This window comes from Podarcis cretensis (assembly GCF_951804945.1).
Source record: "Podarcis cretensis genome assembly, chromosome: 1".
In the NCBI taxonomy this organism is placed as follows: domain Eukaryota; kingdom Metazoa; phylum Chordata; class Lepidosauria; order Squamata; family Lacertidae; genus Podarcis; species Podarcis cretensis.
Genome location: NC_137170.1, coordinates 8694775 through 8717477, shown reverse-complemented (window position 1 = coordinate 8717477; position 22703 = coordinate 8694775). Strand labels below are relative to the sequence as shown.

The following is a 22703-nucleotide window of genomic DNA, read 5'->3' as shown; positions in this document are numbered from 1 at the left end:
AGGTACAGAGGGGGTGACCTCACAGAGGACCAGCTAAGCAAAAGAAGGTAATGCACCCATGACCTCATAGAGCCCATGGGGGGGGGGGTTAAGCTGCTCCTCCCAAATAGCTACCCAGTGAAAGGGAACCACTGAGACTCTCCCATCAGATACTGGGAGTTAATGAAGTGGATAATTTAAGAATTACACTCTAAGGACTCTGACAGGGTGAGTGAGGAGCCAAGCAAAGACCTCTCCCCTCCTTTTAATTCCCTCCTCCAAATGACCCCGGGGCTGGTTATGGATGTGGGAAAACACACTAGCTCCACCATGACAAAGCCTCCTGGTTTTCTCCTTCCATGTTTCCCAATGAACTGTATTTCTTAAGAAACCAAACCAAACCAAACCAAACCAAACCAAACCCGGAAAGAAAAAGTGTGTTTTGACATGCAGTGTCCTAACACCTTGAACGACTTTCCCAAGCAGTTGTTTTTTCCACAGTCAATATATGGGAGTCCTTTTAGAAACCTATTCAACATGAAAAGGTTTTTCCTAGTTCTTCTAGCAACATATTCACATATGATTTTGTCCTCAGAGCTTCCTTGCAATGTCATATTCAAGAGACTTTTTTTTTGGGGGGGGGGGGAACAGCAGCCATGTAGAAGGCAAAGTAAAGGGGGGATGGGATGAAAAAAACCCAAAACTCTATACTTTACAGAGTTGTTATTGTAATTCACCAGATCTTAACCTATTAAAGTATTTCCCAATTTTTAAAGACGTGTTTCCCCACAAAGCCATTTTGTCAAATTTATATTTTTTTGAACATGTGATGCCATTTTGTTCAAACTGATGTTATTTTTTCAATAGTATCTTGAATATTAACATATTTAGACCCGAGTGCCATCCATCTTTCTTGCAGGGCTACATAGGAATATTCCAAGGTAGCCCAATTTGGACAGTTATTTTCAGTTGTGTGTCTCCAGAGTTGTGTAAAGGTAAAGGGTAAAGGAACCCCTGACCATTAGGTCCAGTCGTGGCCGACTCTGGGGTTGCGGTGCTCATCTCGCTTTATTGGCCGAGGGAGCTGGCGTACAGCTTCCGGGTCATGTGGCCAGCATGACAAAGCTGCTTCTGGCGAACCAGAGCAGCGCATGGAAACGCCGTTTACCTTCCCGCCGGAGCGATACCTATTTATCTACTTGCACTTTGATGTGCTTTCGAACTACTAGGTTGGCGGGAGCAGGGACCGAGCAATGGGAGCTCACCCCATCACGGGGAGTCCTAGGCTCTGTGGTTTAACCCACAGCACCACCTGCGTCCCCCAGAATTGTGTACCTGACATTAAATATGCTTGATGATACAGTTTTAAATCTGGGATCCCAAATCCTACTTCCTTGATCAACTTTTGCATTGTTTGAATAGATATTCTTGGAACTGAAGAGCCATGACGCCTTGCTCCGACTTTTCTCCCTCACTCCCCCCAGCACAGCCATCTGCCTAGCCCCTTCCATCTTTCCATGTAACGAGGAGAACTCTTTCTCGGAAGTAGCCCCTCCCGCTCAGACTCACTCTCCTCTCCTCTTCTCTCTCCTCTGAGGACGAGAAACTGCTAATCAGAGGGGATCATTCTCTATATCCTCCCTTTCTTTCCTCCCTCATTGCCTACAGTTCCCTGACACACACACCCCCCCCACCCCACCCCGACTTCCCTCAGTTCCAGTCTTTGGTTTCTCTAAGAATGCTGTTTTCGGCATGTTACAAAGTTGTATAGCTCCTCAAACTATTTAGCTGATTATTATCAATAAAAGGTTTGTGAATGTTTATTCAAAACCTGCCAAGGAGTCCAGTTTGCTTCGTTGCGTCTTCAGATACTTTGTAAAGGGTTCCCATTCATCCTTAAAGTCACAGTTATCCTTGTCCCGTAGCTTATATGTCAATTTTGCCAGTTCTGCATAGTCCGTCAATTTTTGTTGCCATAATTCTTTAGTTGGGGTTTCTTCAGTCTTCCATCCTTGTGCTACCAGAACTCTCGCGGCAGTTGTCGCATACATGAAGATGTTTTTCAACTTTTTTGGCAGGTCTTGCTCTACAATCCTCAACAAAAATGCCTCAGGTTTTTTAACAAATGTTAAATGGAACATTTTCTTCAATTCATTGTAAATCATTTCCCAAAATTTTTAATTACCTTACAATCCCACCACATATGATAAAATGTCCCCTCCTTTTCCTTACACTTCCAACATATATTTGAACTAGTTTTGTACATTTTCCCTAACTGCACTGGTGTTGTGTACCGTCTGTACATCATCTTCATGTAATTCTCCTTCAATAGGGAACAGTCTGTAAATTTTAAGTCAGTTTTCCATAATTTAACCCAATCTTCCATCATAATGTTATGCCCTACATCTTGTGCCCATTTAATCATAACTGATTTTACTTCTTCATCTTTCGTCTCCCATTCTAATAATATGCTGTATGCGGCCTTCAGTAGTTTCACTTTCCCTTCAATCACTTCCGTTTGAAACCTAGATCTAGTATAACTAAATCCTTTCTTGCTGTCTTCTTTATGTGTTTCATATAGTTGTCGATAATGCAACCAACTCTGAAAGTGGTCTTTGATCTCATCATAATCTCTTAATTTCCATTTTCCATCATGTTCCCTTAATAAATCAGCATATGTGAGCCATTTCCTTTCTTTCCAAGTGGTTTGAGCAGTAATGCTTCATGTGGTGAAAGCCACCACGGGGTCTTTTGTTCCAATAAGTCTTTGTATCTCTCCCATACTCTCATTAGTGATTTCCTGATTATATGGTTGTAAAAACTTCTATGAACCTTTCCTTTCCCGAACCATAAGTATGCGTGCCAGCCAAATCTGTTATCATGTCCTTCTAGTTCTAATGCCTCTTGCTTATCCAATCTCATCCAGTCCCTGATCCATACCAAACAAGCAGATTCATAATACAATTTAAGGTCTGGGAGGGCAAACCCGCCTCTATCTTTTACATCTGTAAGTATTTTATGTTTTATCCTTGGCTTTTTGCCCCCCCCCCCCCGATAATTCTTGAAATCTCTTTCTGCCATTTTTTAAAGCATTCATCTTTCAGGATGACTGGTATTGATTGAAAAAGAAATAGCATTTTTGGCAGCACATTCATTTTAATCGCCAATATTTTTCCTAACATTGAGACATTCATTCTGCTCCATATTTCTAAATTTCTTTTTACCTCAAGCCAATTTTTTTCATAATTATTTTTAAATAGGTTTATATTTCTTGATGTTAACCAAATCCCTAAATATTTAACCTTTTTATGGACTTCAATCTCAATGTTTTGTTCTAATTCGGTTCTTTGTTCTTCCTTCATGTTTTTAACTAATAATTTCGTTTTATTCCTATTTAGCTTAAATCCTGCCACTTCCGCAAATGCATTTTCTAAACAAAGATTTGATATTTTGAAAGTATTTGCTTGGTATGTGAACTGGAATTTCTTTTAAGATATAAACTAGGTATTATGTTCAGTTTAAGAGCTTTGACTTTCCCCCACAGGGTCAGGTTCAATGACTGCTGCCTGTTGATATCCATTGATAAGTCATGATACATTTTGTTGATGTTTAACAATGCTAATTTAGATAAATCTTGTGGTAATAATAACACATGGTTGACTCAGGTTCAGCTTGTGGTCCACCAAGACCCCTGGATCCTTTTCCCATGTACTGCTACTTAGCCATGTGTCCCCCATTTTGTATTTGGGCATCTGGTTCTTCCTGCTTAAGTGCAGAACCTTCCCTGTTGAAATTCATTTCATTAGCTTGGGTCCAGCTATGGAGAGTGCCCAGCTATGGGGCTGTACTGTTGAGTCTGGGTCAAGACAAATAAGGACTTGCTTTACTAAACTATAGTCCCTCTTGTGTCTGCTTCTTCCTTGGCTCTCATTCCCACACAGAACAACATGCGTGTGAGCAGGGTACAGGGCCTCCTGCTGGTGGCTGGCATCTTGACTTACTTGCTGATGGGTGCCCTCATCTTTGAGCTTCTGGAGAAGGATCACTACCTAAAAATGGAAGATGCAATGTTTCACCTGAAAGAGGATTTTTTTTTTAACTACACCGCTCTCAGCCCAGAAGAGGTGGAGTTATTCATACAGGTAAGGCATTACTTCAGGAAGAATGAAAGAGATGACTAAGGCATGACACCAGAGGTTAAGAGATCAGAAAGTATATATGGGGGGAATACAGTTTAGGAGGTGGGAATTGAGGTGGGGACAGAATCAGTGGCCAGCATAGAGCCATAAGGACTCACCCTTCCTACTAACCATTTATGGCAGTGTTCTGCCAACACTGTTGGAGGCAGCACACTGAGCTTTCCTCCACTCTCTCCAGGCCTGGCCATGATTTAAAGCTCCTTGTCTGAGCACCATTTTGTTACTCTGAGCACCATTTTGTTACACCATTTTGTTACTCTCCATTTTGTTACTCTATGCCTACCAGTTACTGGGGGTGACAAGTGAGGGGAGGGCTGTTGTGCTCAGGTCCTGTTTGTGGGTTTCCCATGAGCATTGGGTTGGCCCCTGGGGGAAGAACGTGCTGGTCTGATCCACAAGAACTTCCCTTCTGAATGCATAGCGATTTGGTTAGCAGTATCTGGTGATAATCAGAGGAGGGGCTATTCTTATTGTTGGAATATTCAGAGTCTTGCCTTCAATTGCAGAAACTGGTAAAATATGTTAAGATGGGAGTAGAACCTATAGGAAGACATGGTGATGAAGGAACGGCCAGCTGGGATTTCAGTACTTCTTTCTTCTTCGTGGCAACTATGTTAACCACAATAGGTACTGTCATTTGGTTCTGGCTTATTCGCGAATATAGTATGCAGGGCATTCAACTGCTCTCAGTTAAATTGTGTAAAGCTGCAGGCTTTGCTTTTGCTCCTTCATCATCCTTCACATCTCATTTTTGTCTTTCCATTTCTGGCCAAATAAATAGTTCATTTATTATATGCCCAACAAGACCATTCCCTGATTAGTTATTTATTCCCCACCCTTCTGGGGCCAACCCATTATTAAAACCATCCTGTGGAAAGTAGTTGGGCTAGGAAACGAGTTCAAATCCCACCTTGTGCAACTGACCCAATGCCAGGTCTCCCAATGCAAATCCGTCCCTCTCAGCATAACCCTATGCATTCAGTGGGACTTGTTCCCCAAAAAATTTGCATAGGATTGCAACTTCTTTCCAGTAAGCTACAAAATACAGTCAAGAAACCACACACCCTTTATGTCTAGATGAATGCCTTCAATGCAGAAAACCATGCACTGAATGAGTGGGAGAACCTACCTTATTAGCACTGTTTAATCCAGAGCTTTCAAAACTTTTCATGTTGGTGACACACTTTTTATACATGCATCAATTTGTGACATGGTAATTCAGTTTTACCAGCAAGCTGGTGGTTAAACTAAGCCCTTTCCAGCGTTGGCATGACCTACACACTGCAGCCAACACGCTAACATGTTGCGACACACAGTTTGGAAAGCTCTGGCTAAGCTTTTTGGTGTGAAGCACAAATTGGGATTCCAAACAACAAATTGAAGAACTAGGCCACAACCAACAAGATGCATTTCAATAGGGGCAAATGTAAGCTTCTGCACTCAGGCAGGAAGAACCAGCTGCACATATATAAGATGGGGGACATCTGGCTTACTAGTAGTACATGTGAAAAGGATCCGGGTTTTTGGTGGCTGTATCCAGATCAAGGGAAGCAATAGTACCACTCTATTCTGTCTTGGTCAGACCACCACTGAAATACTGTGTTCTGTTTTGGGCACCACAATTTGAGAAGGATTTTGGCAAGCTGGAACATGTGCAGAGAAGGGCAGCCAAGAAGATCAAGGGTCTGGAAACCAAGCCTTATGAAGAATGGTTGAAGAGCCTGACAGAAGATATGAGAACCATCTTCAAATATTTCAAGGGCTGTCACATGGAAGAGGGAGCATGCATGTTTTCTCTTGCTCTGGAGGGGAGGACTCGAGGCAATGGCTTCAAAAGACAAGAAAGGAGTTTCCGACTAAACATCAGGAAAAACTTCTGACAGTAAGAGCTTTCTGATAATAAGGGTTGTTTGACAATAGAACACACTCCATCATGAGGTTGTGGGTGTTAGTTTCTGTGTATTGCCACTGTGCAGTTGCTTGGAGTCACAAGACTCTGTTTTGCATTCCAGAGATTCCTTAAAAAAAAAATATATTTATTAAGTTTTTAACAAGAAAAAGGTTACAAAACAGCAAACAAAAAACACACAAAGAAAATACAAAAACCAAAATTTAACGTAAAAAGAATAAATAAATAAAAAATAAAAATCCCTCTTTCTAATATCTTACCACTCATTTACTTATTTTCATGACTTCCTCACACCTCCCTTTTTTGTATTCCATTTAAAAAATTGTTCAGCAAATTCATACCCTCTTAATTTATGCTTAATTGTTTATCCTCACATATTATAACTTCAAATTTTCATCTAATATCAATCCATTCTTGCATATTCTTATTTTGCCTTATTACTAGAACCACTTCGTTTCATTCCAACGTCATTAACATTCAATAATTTTACAGTGTTTCTGTAGATAGATTTTAAATTTCTTCCAATCTTCTTCCACCAACTCTTCTCCCTGGTCTCGGATTCTGCCGGTCATTTCTGCCAATTCCATGTAGTCCATTACTTGCATCTGCCATTCTTCCAAGGTGGGTAGATCTTGTGTCTTCCAATGCTTTGCAATGAGTATTCTTGCTGCTGCTGTAGTGTACATAAAGAAAGTTCTATCCTTCTTTGGCACCAATTGGCCGACCATACCCAGGAGAAAGGCCTCTGGTTTCTTCAAGAAAGTATATTTAAATACCTTTTTCATTTCATTATAGATCATCTCCCAGAAAGCCTTAATCCTTGGGCACGTCCACCAAAGGTGAAAGAATGTACCTTCAGTCTCTTTACATTTCCAACATTTATTATCGGGCAAACGATAGATTTTTGTAAGCTTGACTGGAGTCATGTACCACCTGTATATCATTTTCATAATATTCTCTCTTAAGGCATTACATGCCGTAAATTTCATACCTGTGGTCCACAACTGTTCCCAGTCAGCAAACATAATGTCATGTCCGATATCTTGTGCCCATTTTATCATAGCAGATTTTACCGTTTCATCCTCAGTATTCCATTTCAACAGCAAGTTGTACATTCTTGATAGTATCTTAGCTTTGGGTTCTAGCAGTTCTGTTTCTAATTTTGATTTTTCCACCTGGAAGCCAATTTTTTTATCTAAATTATAGGCCTCCCTTATTTGAAAATAATGAAGCCAATCTCTCACTTTATCCTTTAATTTCTCGAAACTCTGCAGTTTCAATTTGTCACCCTGCATTCCAGAGATTCCATACTGTTGGAAGTCTCACGGGAGACGGGAGACAGATGTGACATTACTGGTTTCCTGTTCCTTTGTTTGTTCAGTTGCTCTCTGCTCTCACAGAGAGACGATGTATTTCTTTTCTGTCTCCATAGCTTAGTAATAAAACTCTTAGCATGTAGCTCATACTTCTCGTCCTTCCCTGTGCTGGATACTCTGCATAATGGGAATGTGCTTGGAGCCTTATAAGGGGCTCTGGTCGTTAATTACTGTCGGAGGTGATTCCGGAGGAGCTTGGAGGAGCTCGGTCGAACGGAGATTCCGACATTTTTGGTTTTGGGCCCAGAAGAACGGAATGCAGATTATTTTCTCTGCGTGTCAAGAAGATTGATGGGAGGTAGGTGCTCATTACCCGGGAAGCCTGCCAGTCCCTCAGACTCAGAGATGGGGGGGGGGGTAAGGAAGGGAAGTTGCCCAGAACCTTTTTCTCATTGGTTAAAAACTGTAACCTAATAGATGCCTGGAGACTTAGACATCCGCTGGAAAAGCAATTTACGTACCACTCTGAGCCTAACCAATCACTGTCCCGAATAGATCAGATCTGGGTCTCGAACGAACTAACACCAATAATTATACGGGTAGAGATTCAGGCTAAAATAATATCTGACCACAACCCAATAAAGATGGAACTGAAAGGTCTGGAAGAAGGTACTTTTAGATGGAGACTGAAGGATTATCTCTTAGATGACCAAGATATAGTCGAAAAAGCGCAGAAAAGGATGAAAGAATTCTTTAAGGATAATATGAATAAAGGCACCAAAACTAAGGTGGTATGGGATGCGGGCAAGGCAGTGATGCGGGGCTTTTTTATTCAGCAGAATGCCATTAAAAATAAAGGAAGAGATAAAGGGAAAAAGGACATTCTGAAACAGATAACGGACTTGGAGGGGAAATTAGTTAAAAAACCTAATAATAAGAGAATAAAAGAAAATATTAAAGTACTGCAAGCCCAGTATGCAACAATAATAAATAGGGAAGTAGAATGGAACATAAAAAAACTAAGACAAAGAATGTTTGAGTTTGCGAACAAGTCAGGGAAGCTTCTGGCATGGCAAACCAAGAAAAGAAAGGAACAAAGCACAATAAATAAAATTGTTGCGAACGGAGAAGAAATAACTAACCCCAAGGAAATAAGGAAAGTTTTTCTGGATTATTATAGAGGATTATATAAAAATAGAGAGAGATATAACCAGAGAAAAATAGAAAGATTTTTGAAAGATAAGCAGGTTCAGAAGATTCCAATAGAGAAAAAAGAGCAATTAAATACCCCAATAGAGACAGAAGAAATAAAATCAGCAATTAAAGAATTAAAAAGAGGAAAAGCCCCGGGCCCAGATGGCTTCATGGCAAGCTACTATAAAGAAATGGAAAATATTGTATTGGCACCACTGAGAGAAGTAATGAATAATATTTTGAAAGAAAAAGAAATACCAGATACATGGAAGGATGCTTTCATTACTTTAATCCCAAAACAAGATTCAGATCTGTCGCAAGTTAAGAACTACAGGCCGATCTCGCTGCTAAATGTCGATTATAAAATCTTCGCAGGAATACTGGCAAGTAGAGTTAAAAACATATGGTCAGAATATATCCATGGAGATCAGGCGGGCTTTCTGCCGGGCAGGCAAATGAAAGATAATATTAGAAGTATAATAAATTCCATAGAATACTTGTCTGCCAGGTATGATAAGCAAGCCATAATGATGTTCGTGGATGCAGAGAAAGCATTCGATAATATAGTTTGGGACTTTCTACTAAAACAGTTAGAATATATGGAGGTCGGTATGAACTTCTTCAATGGAATAAAGGCAATCTATACGGAGCAAAAGGCCAAATTGATTATAAACAACGTGGTGTCAGAAGAAATAACGGTAGCGAAGGGTACAAGACAGGGTTGCCCACTCTCCCCGTTGCTATTTATAATAGTACTGGAAGTACTTCTGAACTCAATAAGACAAAATAAGAAAATAAAAGGGATTAGAATTGGTCAAAATGAATATAAAGTTAAGGCGTTCGCAGACGATTTAGTAATAACAACAGAAGATCCGCTGAACTCAATAAAAGAGATACTAGAAGAACTGGAACAATTTGGTAAGGTGGCTGGCTTCAAGTTAAATAAAAGAAAGACTAAAATAATGGTGAAGAATTTAGATTCGAAGGCAATCGAGGAATTACAACAACAAACAGAAATAGAAGTGGCCAAAAAGGTGAAATATCTAGGAATATGGATAACCCCAAAAAATATAGACCTATTTAAGAATAACTATGAGCAGGTATGGAAAGAGATAAAAAAGGACTTGGAGAGGTGGGGGAAGCTGAGATTGTCATTCTGGGGTAGGATAGCTTTAATTAAGATGAACGTTCTCCCAAGAATGTTATTTCTGTTCCAGAACTTACCGATAATCAAGGGCACTAAGATATTTAAAGAGTGGCAAAGAGGAATCTCAAAATATGTCTGGCAGGGCAAAAAACCAAGGATTAAGTTTAAATTGTTAACAGAAGCTAAAGAAAGAGGGGGATTTGCTCTGCCAGATCTGAAATTATATTACGAGGCATCGTGCCTTTGCTGGGTGAAAACGTGGATAAAATTGGAAAATAAGGAACTATTAGATCTGGAGGGGTTCGACAACAGAGCAGGATGGCATGCGTACTTATGGCAGGGGAAGAGGAAACACAAGGGTTTTGCAACACATATCTTTAAAGGCCCTCTAATGGAAGTTTGGGAGAGGAATAGATTTTTACTAGAACCTAAAGTACCACACTGGCTATCCCCATTGGAAGTTATGAGCGTGAAAAAAGTAAACATGAGAGGTGATTGGATAACTTATGAACAACTGTTAACAAAAGTAGGGGGGACATGGAAACTGAAACCATATGACCAGGTTAAAGAAAAAGTTTATGATTGGTTACACTATTTCCAAATAAACGAAATGTTTAGACAAGACATTAAAGAGAGAGGATACGCGGATAAAGAATCTAAATTCCAGACTGAAATAATAAACAATGATTATAAAATTCTTTCTAAAACGTATAATATGCTATTAGAGTATAACTTGATAGATGAGGAAGTGAAGTCGGTGATGATTCATTGGGCAAGGGACATCGGCCATAATATATACTATGAAGAATGGGAGAAACTCTGGAAAAAAAATCTTAAATTTACAGCTTGCATAACGTTAAAAGAGAACCTTATGAAGATGTTTTACTGTTGGTACATAACACCTGCAAAATTAGCAAAAATATATAAAACTTGCAAAAAATGCTGGAAATGCAGGGAAAAAGAGGGATCCTTCTTCCACATGTGGTGGGACTGCAGAAAGATCAAAGGTTTTTGGGAAAGTGTATATAATGAAATGAAGAGTATATTAAGATACAACTTTGGGAAAAAGCCGGAGGCTTTTCTGTTAGGCCTAGCAGGAAGTGATATAAAGAACAATGACAGTAAATTCTTTCAATATGCAACAACGGCCGCAAGGGTCCTATTGGCTCAAAACTGGAAACAACAGAACATACCGACGCTTGAGGAATGGAGAGCAAAACTATTAGAATACGCGGAGATGGATAGATTGACGGGGAAAATTAGATATTTAAAAGACCAAAGGTTCATTGAGGATTGGGGGAAATTCGTGGAATATCTGGAAAATATAAGTGAAGGTCAGATAACGCTAAAGGTAAAGGTAAAGGTACCCCTGCCCGTACGGGCCAGTCTTGACAGACTCTGGGGTTGTGCGCCCATCTCACTTAAGAGGCCAGGGGCCAGCGCTGTCCGCAGACACTTCCCGGGTCACGTGGCCAGCGTGACATCGCTGCTCTGGCCAGAGCCAGAGCCAGAGCCAGAGCCGCACACGGAAACGCCGTTTACCTTCCCGCTGGTAAGCGGTCCCTATTTATCTACTTGCACCCGGGGGTGCTTTCGAACTGCTAGGTTGGCAGGCGCTGGGACCGAGCAGCGGGAGCGCACCCCGCCGCAGGGATTCGAACCGCCGACCTTTCGATCGACAAGCCCTAGGCGCTGAGGCTTTAACCCACAGCGCCACCTGCTAGTTGGGTTTAAAAAAGCTCTGTGAAAAGGTTGGAATATTGTCTAAAGAGAAAAAGAAGGAAAGAGAAAATAATGTCAATATAAGCCAGGATTTGTGTGAATTTGTTAAATTAGGGTATGGATGATTTGAGGGGAAGCTGAAGGAAGTCTTATAGAAAGAAATCTGTGACAACAAGGTGTAAATTGCTGTATTTTTTGTTTGTTTGTTATGATTTAAAAAACAATAAAAATTATGCAGGGAAGCCTGCCAGTCCCTAATTAATTGGCAATAAGGGTGGACTTTGAACTTCAAGCCGAAGCACTAACCGGCTGCGGCAGAAGGGTGCTGTTTGAAATGCAGCTGCTGGGAAACAGACTGAGCTTGCTTTAAAGACACAATGGCCAATCCAAAAGTACAGGGGGCTCTTCAATTTGTGATGGGGATACCAAAGCTCTCAAAAGGGAATTATCAGGAATGGGTGCAGTATGCAGAAGCCCTGCTAAGAAAAGAGGGTCTGTTTAATGTCATAACAGATGCGCGCTCCCAGCTCCAGTTACCCAAGAATGGGAGGCTAAGGATTCCAAAGCAAGGGGAACTCTAATGCTTATTGTGTCCCCTGAAGAGTTTTGTCTTTTGCGTGACAAGGCCTCAGCCAAAGAGTAATAATAATAATAATAATAATAATAATAATAATAATAATAATTTATTTGTACCCCGCCCATCTGGCTGGGTTTCCCCAGCCACTCTGGGCGGCTTCCAACAAAGATGAAAAATACACCAAAATGTCACATATTAAAAACTTCCCTGAACAGGGCTGACTTCAGATGTCTTCTGAATGTCAGGTAGTTGTTTATCGCTTTGACATCTGATGGGAGGGCGTTCCACAGGGCGGGCGCCACTACCGAGAAGGCCCTCTGCCTGGTTCCCTGTAACTTCGCCTCTCACAGTGAGGGAACCGCCAGAAGGCCCTCGGAGCTGGACCTCCGTGTCCGGGCAGAACGATGGGGGTGGAGACGCTCCTTCAGATATACTGGACCGAGGCCATTTAGGGCTTTAAAGGTCAGCACCAACACTTTGAATTGTGCTCAGAAACGTCTCCAACAGTCACATTTAAGAACAGAGGTGGGAGCTTCTTTGTTCTTTTATGCCAAGTTGCATGATATGGCACTTGCTGATGGAGCAGATGTACGTGCTCACCTCATGGAAATGCAGAATCTAAGGCATGAGTTGCAACAGCGTGGAATCACCTTTCCAGAGGCTGTGTATTCCTTCATGATTCTACATTTTTTGGGTTCAAGTTGGGAAGCGATTGCCAGCCAGCTTGCTGTTTTGCCTACAGCTCAGCTCACGGTAGTGCATGTTACTGCTGTGGTGTTGAATGAAGCGGATCGGTGTAGTGCTAGCTGCATCACTAAGGGGGATTCCTCACAGACTTCATCCCAGAATGCAGTGCAACCACTAGATGGCACCAAAGCTTTGAAGGCAGTGAAATGCTACTATGTGGGCATCTAGGCCACATGAAGGGGGAATGTAAACATCCCAATGCCAAGGCAACAGAGCAACACAGCTTAAGTTCAATGCATGGAAAAGGCAAAGGTCAGAAGTCCAGGACAATGCAACACAAGGCCATGGTCTCACGCTATACTTCAAAGGTCCAGAAGACATCTAGATCTTTCTTCATCATAGACTCGGGAGCCACCCGGCACGTCTGCAAAGACAAACACCTGTTCGTGTCCATTACTCTGCAGGAAGGTGCCATTCACCAAGCGGATGACCACACAATCTCCAGCCAAGGCTACGAAACGGTTGTGCTTCACAGTTTGGATGCATCAATACGCAACGTTCTTTTTGTTCCAGATGCTGCACACAACCTATTGAGCGCCTCACAGCTGACTGAACAGGACATAGATGTTTTCTTCAAGAAGAGGAAGTGCACCATCACCAAGAAAGATGTCTTTGTATTGCATGCTGATTATGTTGATCATTTGTTTGTATTACATTATGATGATTCTGTTGATGTTGTGCAGGATGAAACTTGTTGTATTGCAAATACTAACAAGGTTTTGCATGCAGGATGTATTCATGATTATCACAGGAAACTTGGTCATTTAAACTTCGAGGCAGTTTCCAAAATGCCTGCCTTAGTTGAAGGTATGACTATTAACCCCTGCAGGTACCACATGAAGTGTAAGGCATGCGCAGCAAACAAGGTCAAAATGACTGCAAAAGGTAAGGTAGACAAGCTACAGAACCATACCAAGTAGTGCATGCTGATCTCGTTGGTCCACTAACACCCTCTTTGGGTGGAGCCAGGTACTTCATGGTTCTTATTGATTCATATTCCAGATATATTCATGTGTTCAATCTCAAGCAGAAATCAGAAGCGTTTCCTAGGTTCAAGGAATTCTGTGCTTGGTTGAAAAATGTGCATGATAAACAGGTGAAATGTTTATTTACAGATTGAGGGGGAGAATTCACTTCTCAAAAGTTTGAAGCTTTTGACCTTTCAAGTCCACGGTCTCCTTGGATGAATGGACTTTGTGAAAGGGTAAATCAAACATTGCTTCAAGGCTTGATAACCTTGCTGCATGACGCCACTCTTACAGAGTTATTGGGCAGAAGTGCTCAGCTGTTTTGTTTATACTTATAATCGCAGATTGTCATCACTGATTGGTTGTACCCCCTATGAAAAGATGTTTGGCAAGAAACCATACATCAAGCACATGAGAATTTTTGGTTCTGACATGTGGGTTCACACACCACAGAGCTCCAAGTTAGGCAAACGTGGTTTGCATGGTATTTTTCTAGGATATCAGAAAGGTTCTTACAGAGTAATGATGACTCACTCTAATACAGTTCGGCTCACTAGAAGTGTTGAGTACAATGGCAAGTAGGGGGAGAATGTGGGAATTTTCCAATGTTATCCTGATGACAGTGAAGAGTCTGAGGATAAACAGCAGCAAAGCCCCACACTCACTGATGAAGGTTATGATTCTGATTCTTAAACTGACTCAGATGGTTAAGAGGATTTCAAAAGTGCTAAGGCCTCTCTGCGACCCTCTGAAGGCTCTGATCGAGAATTGGAGGAACCACTGTTCACTATAGGCAGTGGGTTCTGCTTAACTGGAGGTTTTTAAGTAGAGGTTGGATGGCCATGTGATATGGATGCTCTAGTTGAGATTTCTGCATTGCAGAGGGTTGAACTAGATTACTCTTGGGGTTCCTTCCAACTCTGCAATTTTACGATTCTGTGACTATGAATTGCCAGAAGCTTGGTGGTTTTTTCCTCTGAGTTCATTTCCACCTGTGCACAAGATCCTTTCTCTCTCTATCTCTGCCATATGTTGATCAATATTTTCCCCCAAAGGTCCTGTGAATTCATTAGTCTGGTCTTTCTCTGATCCATTTTCATTCACCATTCTGTGCATCTCATCTCTGAGCTCTTGCAATTGCTCATCCAATAATTGTGGGATGATACTAACAATCAATGGTGCGTTCAGCCGTGTCTTTGCCATATTGAGTTCTGTTCATCACTCCCTTAGCAGCCTCTGCTTTGAAAACTTGTGTCTGTCCCTTTAGGTAAACAGTGCATTCCATTCCAACAGTTTGAGGTTGAATTCCAACAAGACCGAAGTATTGTTTTTGCAGAACAGGGGAAGCTACCCAGAGTGGCTAGGGGCAACCCAGTCAGATGGGCGACACATAAATAATAAATTGCAATTATATTATTATTCCCATGCTAATGGGTTCAATCTCACTGAAGGGGTGGAGAGTTAAAAGTAATATAAGATGAAGATTTTAAACTAACCAGATCATCCCAATCATCTGATAATTTAAGATAAGCTTTTTGCTTTGTTTTTCAGCCTCTTAAATAATGCCTCTTCTTACACCAGAAGCCAATTTGCATTCTGGATAAGAATTAATTAATAAGAAGTAATTGGCAGATAGATCAGCCAAGTCTTAATTGAGGCCAATCGCAAAGGAAACTAAAATGGAGGTTTTTCTGAGCAGAAAGCTTACCCTGAGGGCTGTTATCTGGGCACAATGGTGGTTCCTCTGTCTAAGACGCTCCTTGCATGCCCTATTTCATCACCAAAGACATATCATCAAATACATTTCTAAATTTATCCCAAAATAAATAAGTTTTTTGTAATTCATTTTTTAATCCAATAACTGTATCACAAATTTTGAAGAACTGAAAAATCTGAAGGTTAAGCATGTTTCAATTCACAGGCAAGGCTAGGTCACACTAGAATTGAGAGAAATCAAATTCCTTGAGCATTCTTAAAGTCTTTAGGGGCTTGGGAATTGCAACTTATTTTAGCCATGACGGTCATGAATGGAGAAACTCAGCTCCCTCCTCACTGCAGATCAACCTACATTTGTTTTGATTATCAGGAAAATGCTGTGACTGCCACTTTTTCATGACAAATATATTATCAATCTTTTGGGGTTTTTTAAAGGGTTGCCATGATGAGTCTCTATTTCACCCAATGTTTCACAAGGTCTCCGAAGTCATACCTCCACACTTGGCCTCTTCCATTGCATCTCAGGTCAGTTCTTCCACAGTGGGCCTGTCCGGTCCAAGGAACAGGAGGGAGACACTTGAAGCTCCCACATAATTATGCCTGGAGGAAGTTTCTTTGTTTGAAACTGTTAATTGCCCCAAGTGCATTGGCACAAAGGAAGTCAATAAGTGCAGTACATAAAATAAATACATTGGGCTGTATTCAAGGCTGCCATTTCGGTTGTGCACAGACCTCTGCTTCCACAATGAAACTTACCCCTCTTCTCCTCTCTGTACCCCTCTGAGCATCCTCAATGTCTGCTCCAGAGGGTATGGGGATCCTCTGGAGCAGATTTGGGGGTTGTACAGGAGAGAGGAAAGGAAGGAACAGTCAGTCTCAATGTACATGCTGCTCTCCACTGGAAACAACCCTTGGTAGGGACCCTACTCTGTAACTTCTCTAGGCAATTGGCAAATCGACAGTTGCTGACGTCCTCTGCAACCCTTTCTTAATCTTTCAACAGGCTATGGAAACCTCTGTCCCCATACGAGAGAAGGTCAGCTCTTTTGTGTTCTTTTTGCTCTCTTTGGAATCCCCTTCAACCTCATCTGTTTTAACTATATCGGCTCTTCAATCTCAAGACTCTTCGAAAGCTGTGCAGAGAAAGTGTATGGGAAAGGAAAGAAGGTAATTCAGCTACTTTATCTGGAGATAATTTCTAATCTTACCAATCACAAGACTGAGGCCGACATAGACAGCTATAGACATAGACAGCACTCAGGTCCTGTTTGCAGGTTTCCTGTGGGCATCTGGTCAGCTTTCATGAGAACAGGATCCTCAACTAGATGGGCCCTTGCCTGATCCAACAGATCTCTTCTTCTATTTTATTGCATATACATATGCATATCTGATTAGCTGCCTCTATAAGAGGTGGAAGACAAGGATAAATTAGACATGTGCATTATGCCATCTGAGGAAGATAAACTTGAACTGTGCCTTCAATTAGGAATGAAATACCACCATAGAGCTTGACCACCATGAATTGTGACATCAGCAGGAAATTGTGCTCTAGATGAAGTTTAACGGGTGGAATTATTATTATTTACAGTGGTGCCCCGCAAGACGAACGCCTCGCAAGACGGAAAACCCGCTAGACGAAAGGGTTTTCCGTTTTGGAGGCGCTTCGCAAAATGAATTTCCCTATGGGCTTGCTTCGCAAGACGAGAATGTCTTGCGAGTTCCTGCGGGTTTTTCCCCCTTTTCCTAAGCCGCTAAGCCGCTTATCAGCTGATCCGTTGATAAGCTGCTTATCAGCTGATCCGCTAAAAGCCGCTAATCCGCTAATAGCGCTAATCCGCTAAGCTGTCAATGGGCTTGCTTTGCAAGACGAAAAAACCCCTATACGAAGAGCCTCACGGAACGGATTAATTTCGTCTTGCGAGGCACCACTGTATCTGTTAACGCAGCCTAAAATAACAGTGCATGGCTGTCGGTCGAGAGAACTGAGCTCTGTTGCATCAAACCTACCTTCTTTTCTTTTCTTTTCTTGCTTTATCTTTCAGAAATCAGCAAGATACATTTTCGTGTTCGTGGTTCTGGGAATTCTAATGTTTCTTATTTTGCCAGCGTTCTTCTTTCAATGGATGGAGGGCTGGGCTTATTATGAAGCTATCTATTTTACGTTTGTTACCCTCAGCACCATTGGTTTTGGAGACTATATAATAGGTAAGGCTTTCAGAATACTTTGATATTGTGGGCTTAACTGATTGTACAGATAAAGCGAGGTCATTTGTGGCCTCAAGGTACTGGTGGCAGTAATAGGCAAACTGTCCCCAATCCCATCCCCACTAATTCCCCTGCCGCACCACCCATTATTCCACCACGCAGCACAAAACCTCCAGATTAAAACCTAGCAAACCAAACGCTTATATTGCCTAATAGACTTCTACAAAAATAACAAACCCTTGCCAACACAAGAAATACAAGACAAACTAGAAGACACCCAAATGTCCTGGTTAACACATCACCAATTGCATACCCTCTTAAACAATCCAGCAGTAAAATCAACAGCAACTAGGCCTCTGACAACCTTCAAAACCTCCTTCTAACAACAAAGGGACAGGTAGAGGAATGGCATCCAGAATATACAAAATACTACTACAAAATCCCACGAACTCCCTAGACGCAATAAAAAAAAAACGGGAGGATGACATAGGCGATGAGATTAACCCCACTCAGTGGAACAAAATGTGTTCTAAACCCCCCTTTAAATCCATATCAATGAAAAGAAAAGATCTCACCCTGAAACTCACCTACAGGTGGTACCTAACACCAAGAAAACTAGCTAATATGCCCAGGAACCTCACCAAAATGCTGGAGAGGGTGCACATCCACAGGTACATACCTCTCCACATGTGGTGGGAGTGCCCCAAAACCCAACTATTCTGGACAAGAACCATACGAGAAATAAGTAAAATAACCAAGCAAGTATTAGAAACCACCCCAGAATTGGCCTTACTAAACATCGTCCAAGACAATAATGCCCACTTACACCACAAAGAACTCATAACCTACCTACTTTAAGCATCCAGAAGCATCATAGCCAGACACTGGAGAGACCTGTCAGGAGTAAGCATGGACCAATGGTACCAAATAGTATGGGAAACAGCCTGACTAGAAAAATTATCCAATAAGCTGAAACTGACAAGGGGACAAATAGAAGAAGACACCTTCAACCCGGTATGGCTCCCCTTTATCACGTACACAGCCCAACAAGACAATGACAAAAACCCATCAACAGCATACAAATCAATATGGCTAACCTGATCCAAAACACACACACACCCCACTCACACATGAAAACAAAGACCACCACAGCCAACCTCAAATGAATAACCACATCCTAGGCCAACCCCAACCTCTCTCACCACCAAAGGAACACAAGCGAACAGCAAAGAACCTGCACAAGCAACGCTGACACCAAACCCTACATATAGTAAGTAAAAGAGAATCATCGCCACCCGACCCCAACCCCACTCATCTTCCTCCCCTTTTCTTCCTAATGTCTCAGCAAATGAAACTGATTTGTAAAAATGTTACATGGAAAAAATACGAGAGAGAGACATTGCACACAATTTTGTAAATCAATAAAGTCTTTAATTAAAAAAAGGGGGGGAGGTACTGGTGGCAACCAATCTGCTGCACTGAAGAATATGAAAGCTCAGTTCAGGTTTCATAAAAAATGATGACTTGCAATGATTATAATCTGGAACCCAAACCATATTTTAAGTTTCTCAAGTACAGACCCTCCAAGTATCCATATTTTCCAGGAACAGTTCTGGATTTACAGAAGCCATCCCAAAGAGTACTCATCAATGGTTCCTCAACATCCTGGGAAAAAGTGACAAGTGGTGTGCCACTGGGTTCTGTCCTGGGCCTGTTGTTGTTCAACGTCTTTATAAATGCTTGGCTGAATGAACTGAGAGGATGCTTCTCAAATGTACAGATGACACTGAACTCAGAGGGGTAGCTAATCTCACAGAAGACAGAATCACAATTCAAAATGACCTTAACAGATTGGAGAACTGGGCACAAGCTAATAAAATACATTTCAATAGGGACAAATGTAAGGTTCTGCGCTTAGTCAAGAAAAACCAGCTGCACAAATATAGGATGGGGGACACCTGGCTTACTAGCAGTACATGCGGAAAGGATCTAGGGGTCTTGGTGGACCACAAGCTTAACATGAGTCAACCGTGTGATGCAGCAGTGCGTGTGTGTGGGGGGGGGAGCTAACTCTATTCTCGGCTGCATCTGTAGAAGTATAGTGTCCAGATCAAGGGAAGTAATAGTACCACTCTATTCTGCCTTGGTCAGAACACACCTAGAATACTGCGTCCAGTTCTGGGCACCACAGTTTAAGAAGGCTGTTGACAAGTTGGAACATGTGCAGAGAAGGGCAGCCAAGATGATCAAGGGTCTGGAAACCAACCCTTATGAGGAATGGTTGAAGGAGCTGGATATGTTTAGCCTGGAAAAGAGGAGGCTGAGAGGAGACAAGGTAGCCAACTTCAAATATATCAAGGGCTGTCACATGGAAGAGGGAGCATGCTTGTTTTCTCTTGATCTTTAGAGTAGTATAATGATCTCAGGCAGTCAGATGGCTCCAGTATGCAGTAACAAGCCTCTGGAAAATTCATGTACGTTTATTTACAGATCAAAGAAACAAAGCGCGGCACACACCAATCAATCTCTGGTAATCAGGTGCTCAGTCTGAGTTTCCGTTCCTCCGACAACACAAGGTTTGACAACGTCTGGCCCTGCTCCTATGACCTTTACATAGCCTTCTCACCCTCTCCTCCCTCCTACTGTGAGGAGACCATAGGAACTCCCTCTTTTTGTTCTCCACTGAAGATTCCCCTGAACTCTCTTCCCTTCATGGTTGCCTAGTAACCTCAAGATGTCTCTCCCTTGGGTCTGATTCTCTGTTACTCTGCCAACTTTGTAAGACTGAGAAGGAAGGGGGTCAAGTTAATTCACTCCTGTCCTGCCTGTGATTGTGTTCTCTCATTGTCCAAGTCAGACCCCTGCTAGATCCCTGACAAGTAGGACTCAAACCAATGGCTTCAAGTTGCAAGAAAGAAGATTCGGACTAAACATTTGGGGGAAATTGTGACAGTCAGATCTGTTCGACAGTGGAACAGACTCCCATGAGAGGTGGTGGACTCTCTTTCCCTGGGGTATTTTAAGCAGAGGTTGGATGGCTATCTGTCATGGATGCTTTAGCTGAGATTCCTGCATTGCAAAAGGTTGGCTAGATGCATTAAACATAAAAGAAAAGAAAATGTCCAGTATGTTTTCCTGGACAGTGATTTTGCACCTTTCTCTTGGTTGGAACTGCAACTCCACCCCCATTGTTCAGCCCGGACACTGAGGTCCATCTCTGCGGGCCTTCTGGTGGGTCCCTCACTGCAAGAAGTGAGGTTACAAGGAACCAGGAATATGTCAAGGAGATAAAGAACTACACAACCTTTAGAAGACATCTGAAGGCAGCCCTGTATAGGGACACAAAATACAGTGGTACCTCGGGTTAAGTACTTAATTCGTTCTGGAGGTGCGTTCTTAACCTGAAACTGTTCTTAACCTGAAGCACCATTTTAGCTAATGGGGCCTCCTCCTGCTGCTGCACCACCAGAACCCAATTTCTGTTCTTATCCTGAAGCAAAGTTCTTAACCTGAAGCACTATTTCTGGGTTAGCGGAGTGTGTAACCTGAAGCGTATGTAACCCGAGGTACCACTGTAAAAAATTTCTTCCAGTAGCACCTTAGAGACCAACTAAGTTTGTTATTGGTATGAGCTTTCGTGTGCATGCACACTTCTTCAGATGTACCGTATATCAATAACAAACTTAGTTGGTCTCTAAGGTGCTACTGGAAGAATTTTTTTTTATTTTGTTTATGTACAGTGAAGTTTGTAATGTTGTATGTTTTATAATGTTTTGATATATGCTGGAAGCCTCCCAGAGTGGCTGGGGAAACCCAGTCAGATGGGTGGGGCACAAATATTATTATTATTAAGCAGGAGGTTATAGGATGTGCACAGATTGGGCATGTGGTAGGGCAACTACCCCAAAGCTTTTGCATCATGTGCCCAAACCATCACGAATCGGCAATAATAAGCACACTGGCAGTTTCCTCCGTTCATCTTCCCACAATTCAGTGGTAGAAATGTGTTTTAAATGTATGGTGTGAATGTGTAGCTAACGAACTTTAGATAAACTGAATTGGTGAGTCCTTTAAATCACCTCCTCACACATTATTGTTGCTTTTCTCTGTGTCTCCAGGGATTAAGCAGGACAGGACGTATTTTCCGGGCTACCGGGTCGTCGGAGCCGCTTGGATCGTCGTTGGTCTGGCCTGGATAGCTGTGTTGTTTCAACGGGTCTCTTCATTCCTGGCACCTGTGGATCCAAAAGCAAGCTCACCAAAAAAGAGTAAACGGTGAAGATTACACCGCCCCAAAGGAGTCAGTCTGCTAGATTTCCACTGGAGGAGAATTTATCATTGCATTCTGGTGGAGACAGACATAAAAATCAGCTAAACTCAAGAACTTCTGCTGAACTTTTTATAATTGTATGGCAGTGTGACATTTAACTGATTCCTTAAAAACTCACTAGTTCCTAATAAACTGTGAAATAGCCTGGTATTCTGCAACCAAGAGCGGGAGGGTCGGTCTTACTTGGACTGTGTGCAGAGGAGAGCAACCAAGATGATCAAGGGTCTGGAAACCAAACCTTATGAGGAGTGGTTGAAGGAGCTGGGTATTTTTATTCTGGAAACGAGGGGACTGGGGGAGATATGAGAGCCATCTTCAAATATCTCAAGGGCTGTCACATGGAAGAGGGAGCATGCTTGCTTTCGCCTGCTCTGGAGGGGAGGACTCAAACCATAGCTGTCAACCTTCCTTTATTTGGAGGGAAACTCCCTTATTCCAGCGCCGTTTCCCGCTGCTACCCCGGATTGTTGATATCGCGTAAATTTCCCGGATTTCAAAGGAAGCAGCTCCTCTCCCTCCCTCCCTGCTGGCCAGGGAGGAGGGAGGCTCCAACTGTGTTGCTTGGCTGCGTTGCTCACCACTAAGCAGTCTAAGAACGACTGGGGGGGTGGAGCTTGCATGCCTTGTGCCGATCAAATCGGCTGCGTTGCCTGGGGACTCGCCTTTGCTTCAGCGCTTCCCAGTGGAGAGGTGA

The 22703-nt window shown here is 42.2% G+C and overlaps 1 protein-coding gene and 1 long non-coding RNA gene across 2 annotated transcripts in view; one reads left to right on the top strand and one right to left on the bottom strand.

Moving 5' to 3' along the window:
* The window catches only part of LOC307209020, a 111778-nt gene that overhangs the window by 6062 nt on the left and 83013 nt on the right, over window positions 1-22703 (bottom strand). The gene's annotated exons all lie outside the window — the stretch shown is intronic.
* LOC307208000 (potassium channel, subfamily K, member 16-like) lies at window positions 60-22063 on the top strand. Its single transcript, XM_079962290.1, has 6 exons — window positions 60-207; window positions 3921-4121; window positions 4685-4805; window positions 16478-16641; window positions 17517-17679; window positions 21798-22063. Exons 2-6 carry the CDS (start codon window positions 3927-3929, stop codon window positions 21956-21958), a joined length of 804 nt encoding a protein of 267 aa, XP_079818416.1. The 5' UTR covers window positions 60-207; window positions 3921-3926; the 3' UTR covers window positions 21959-22063.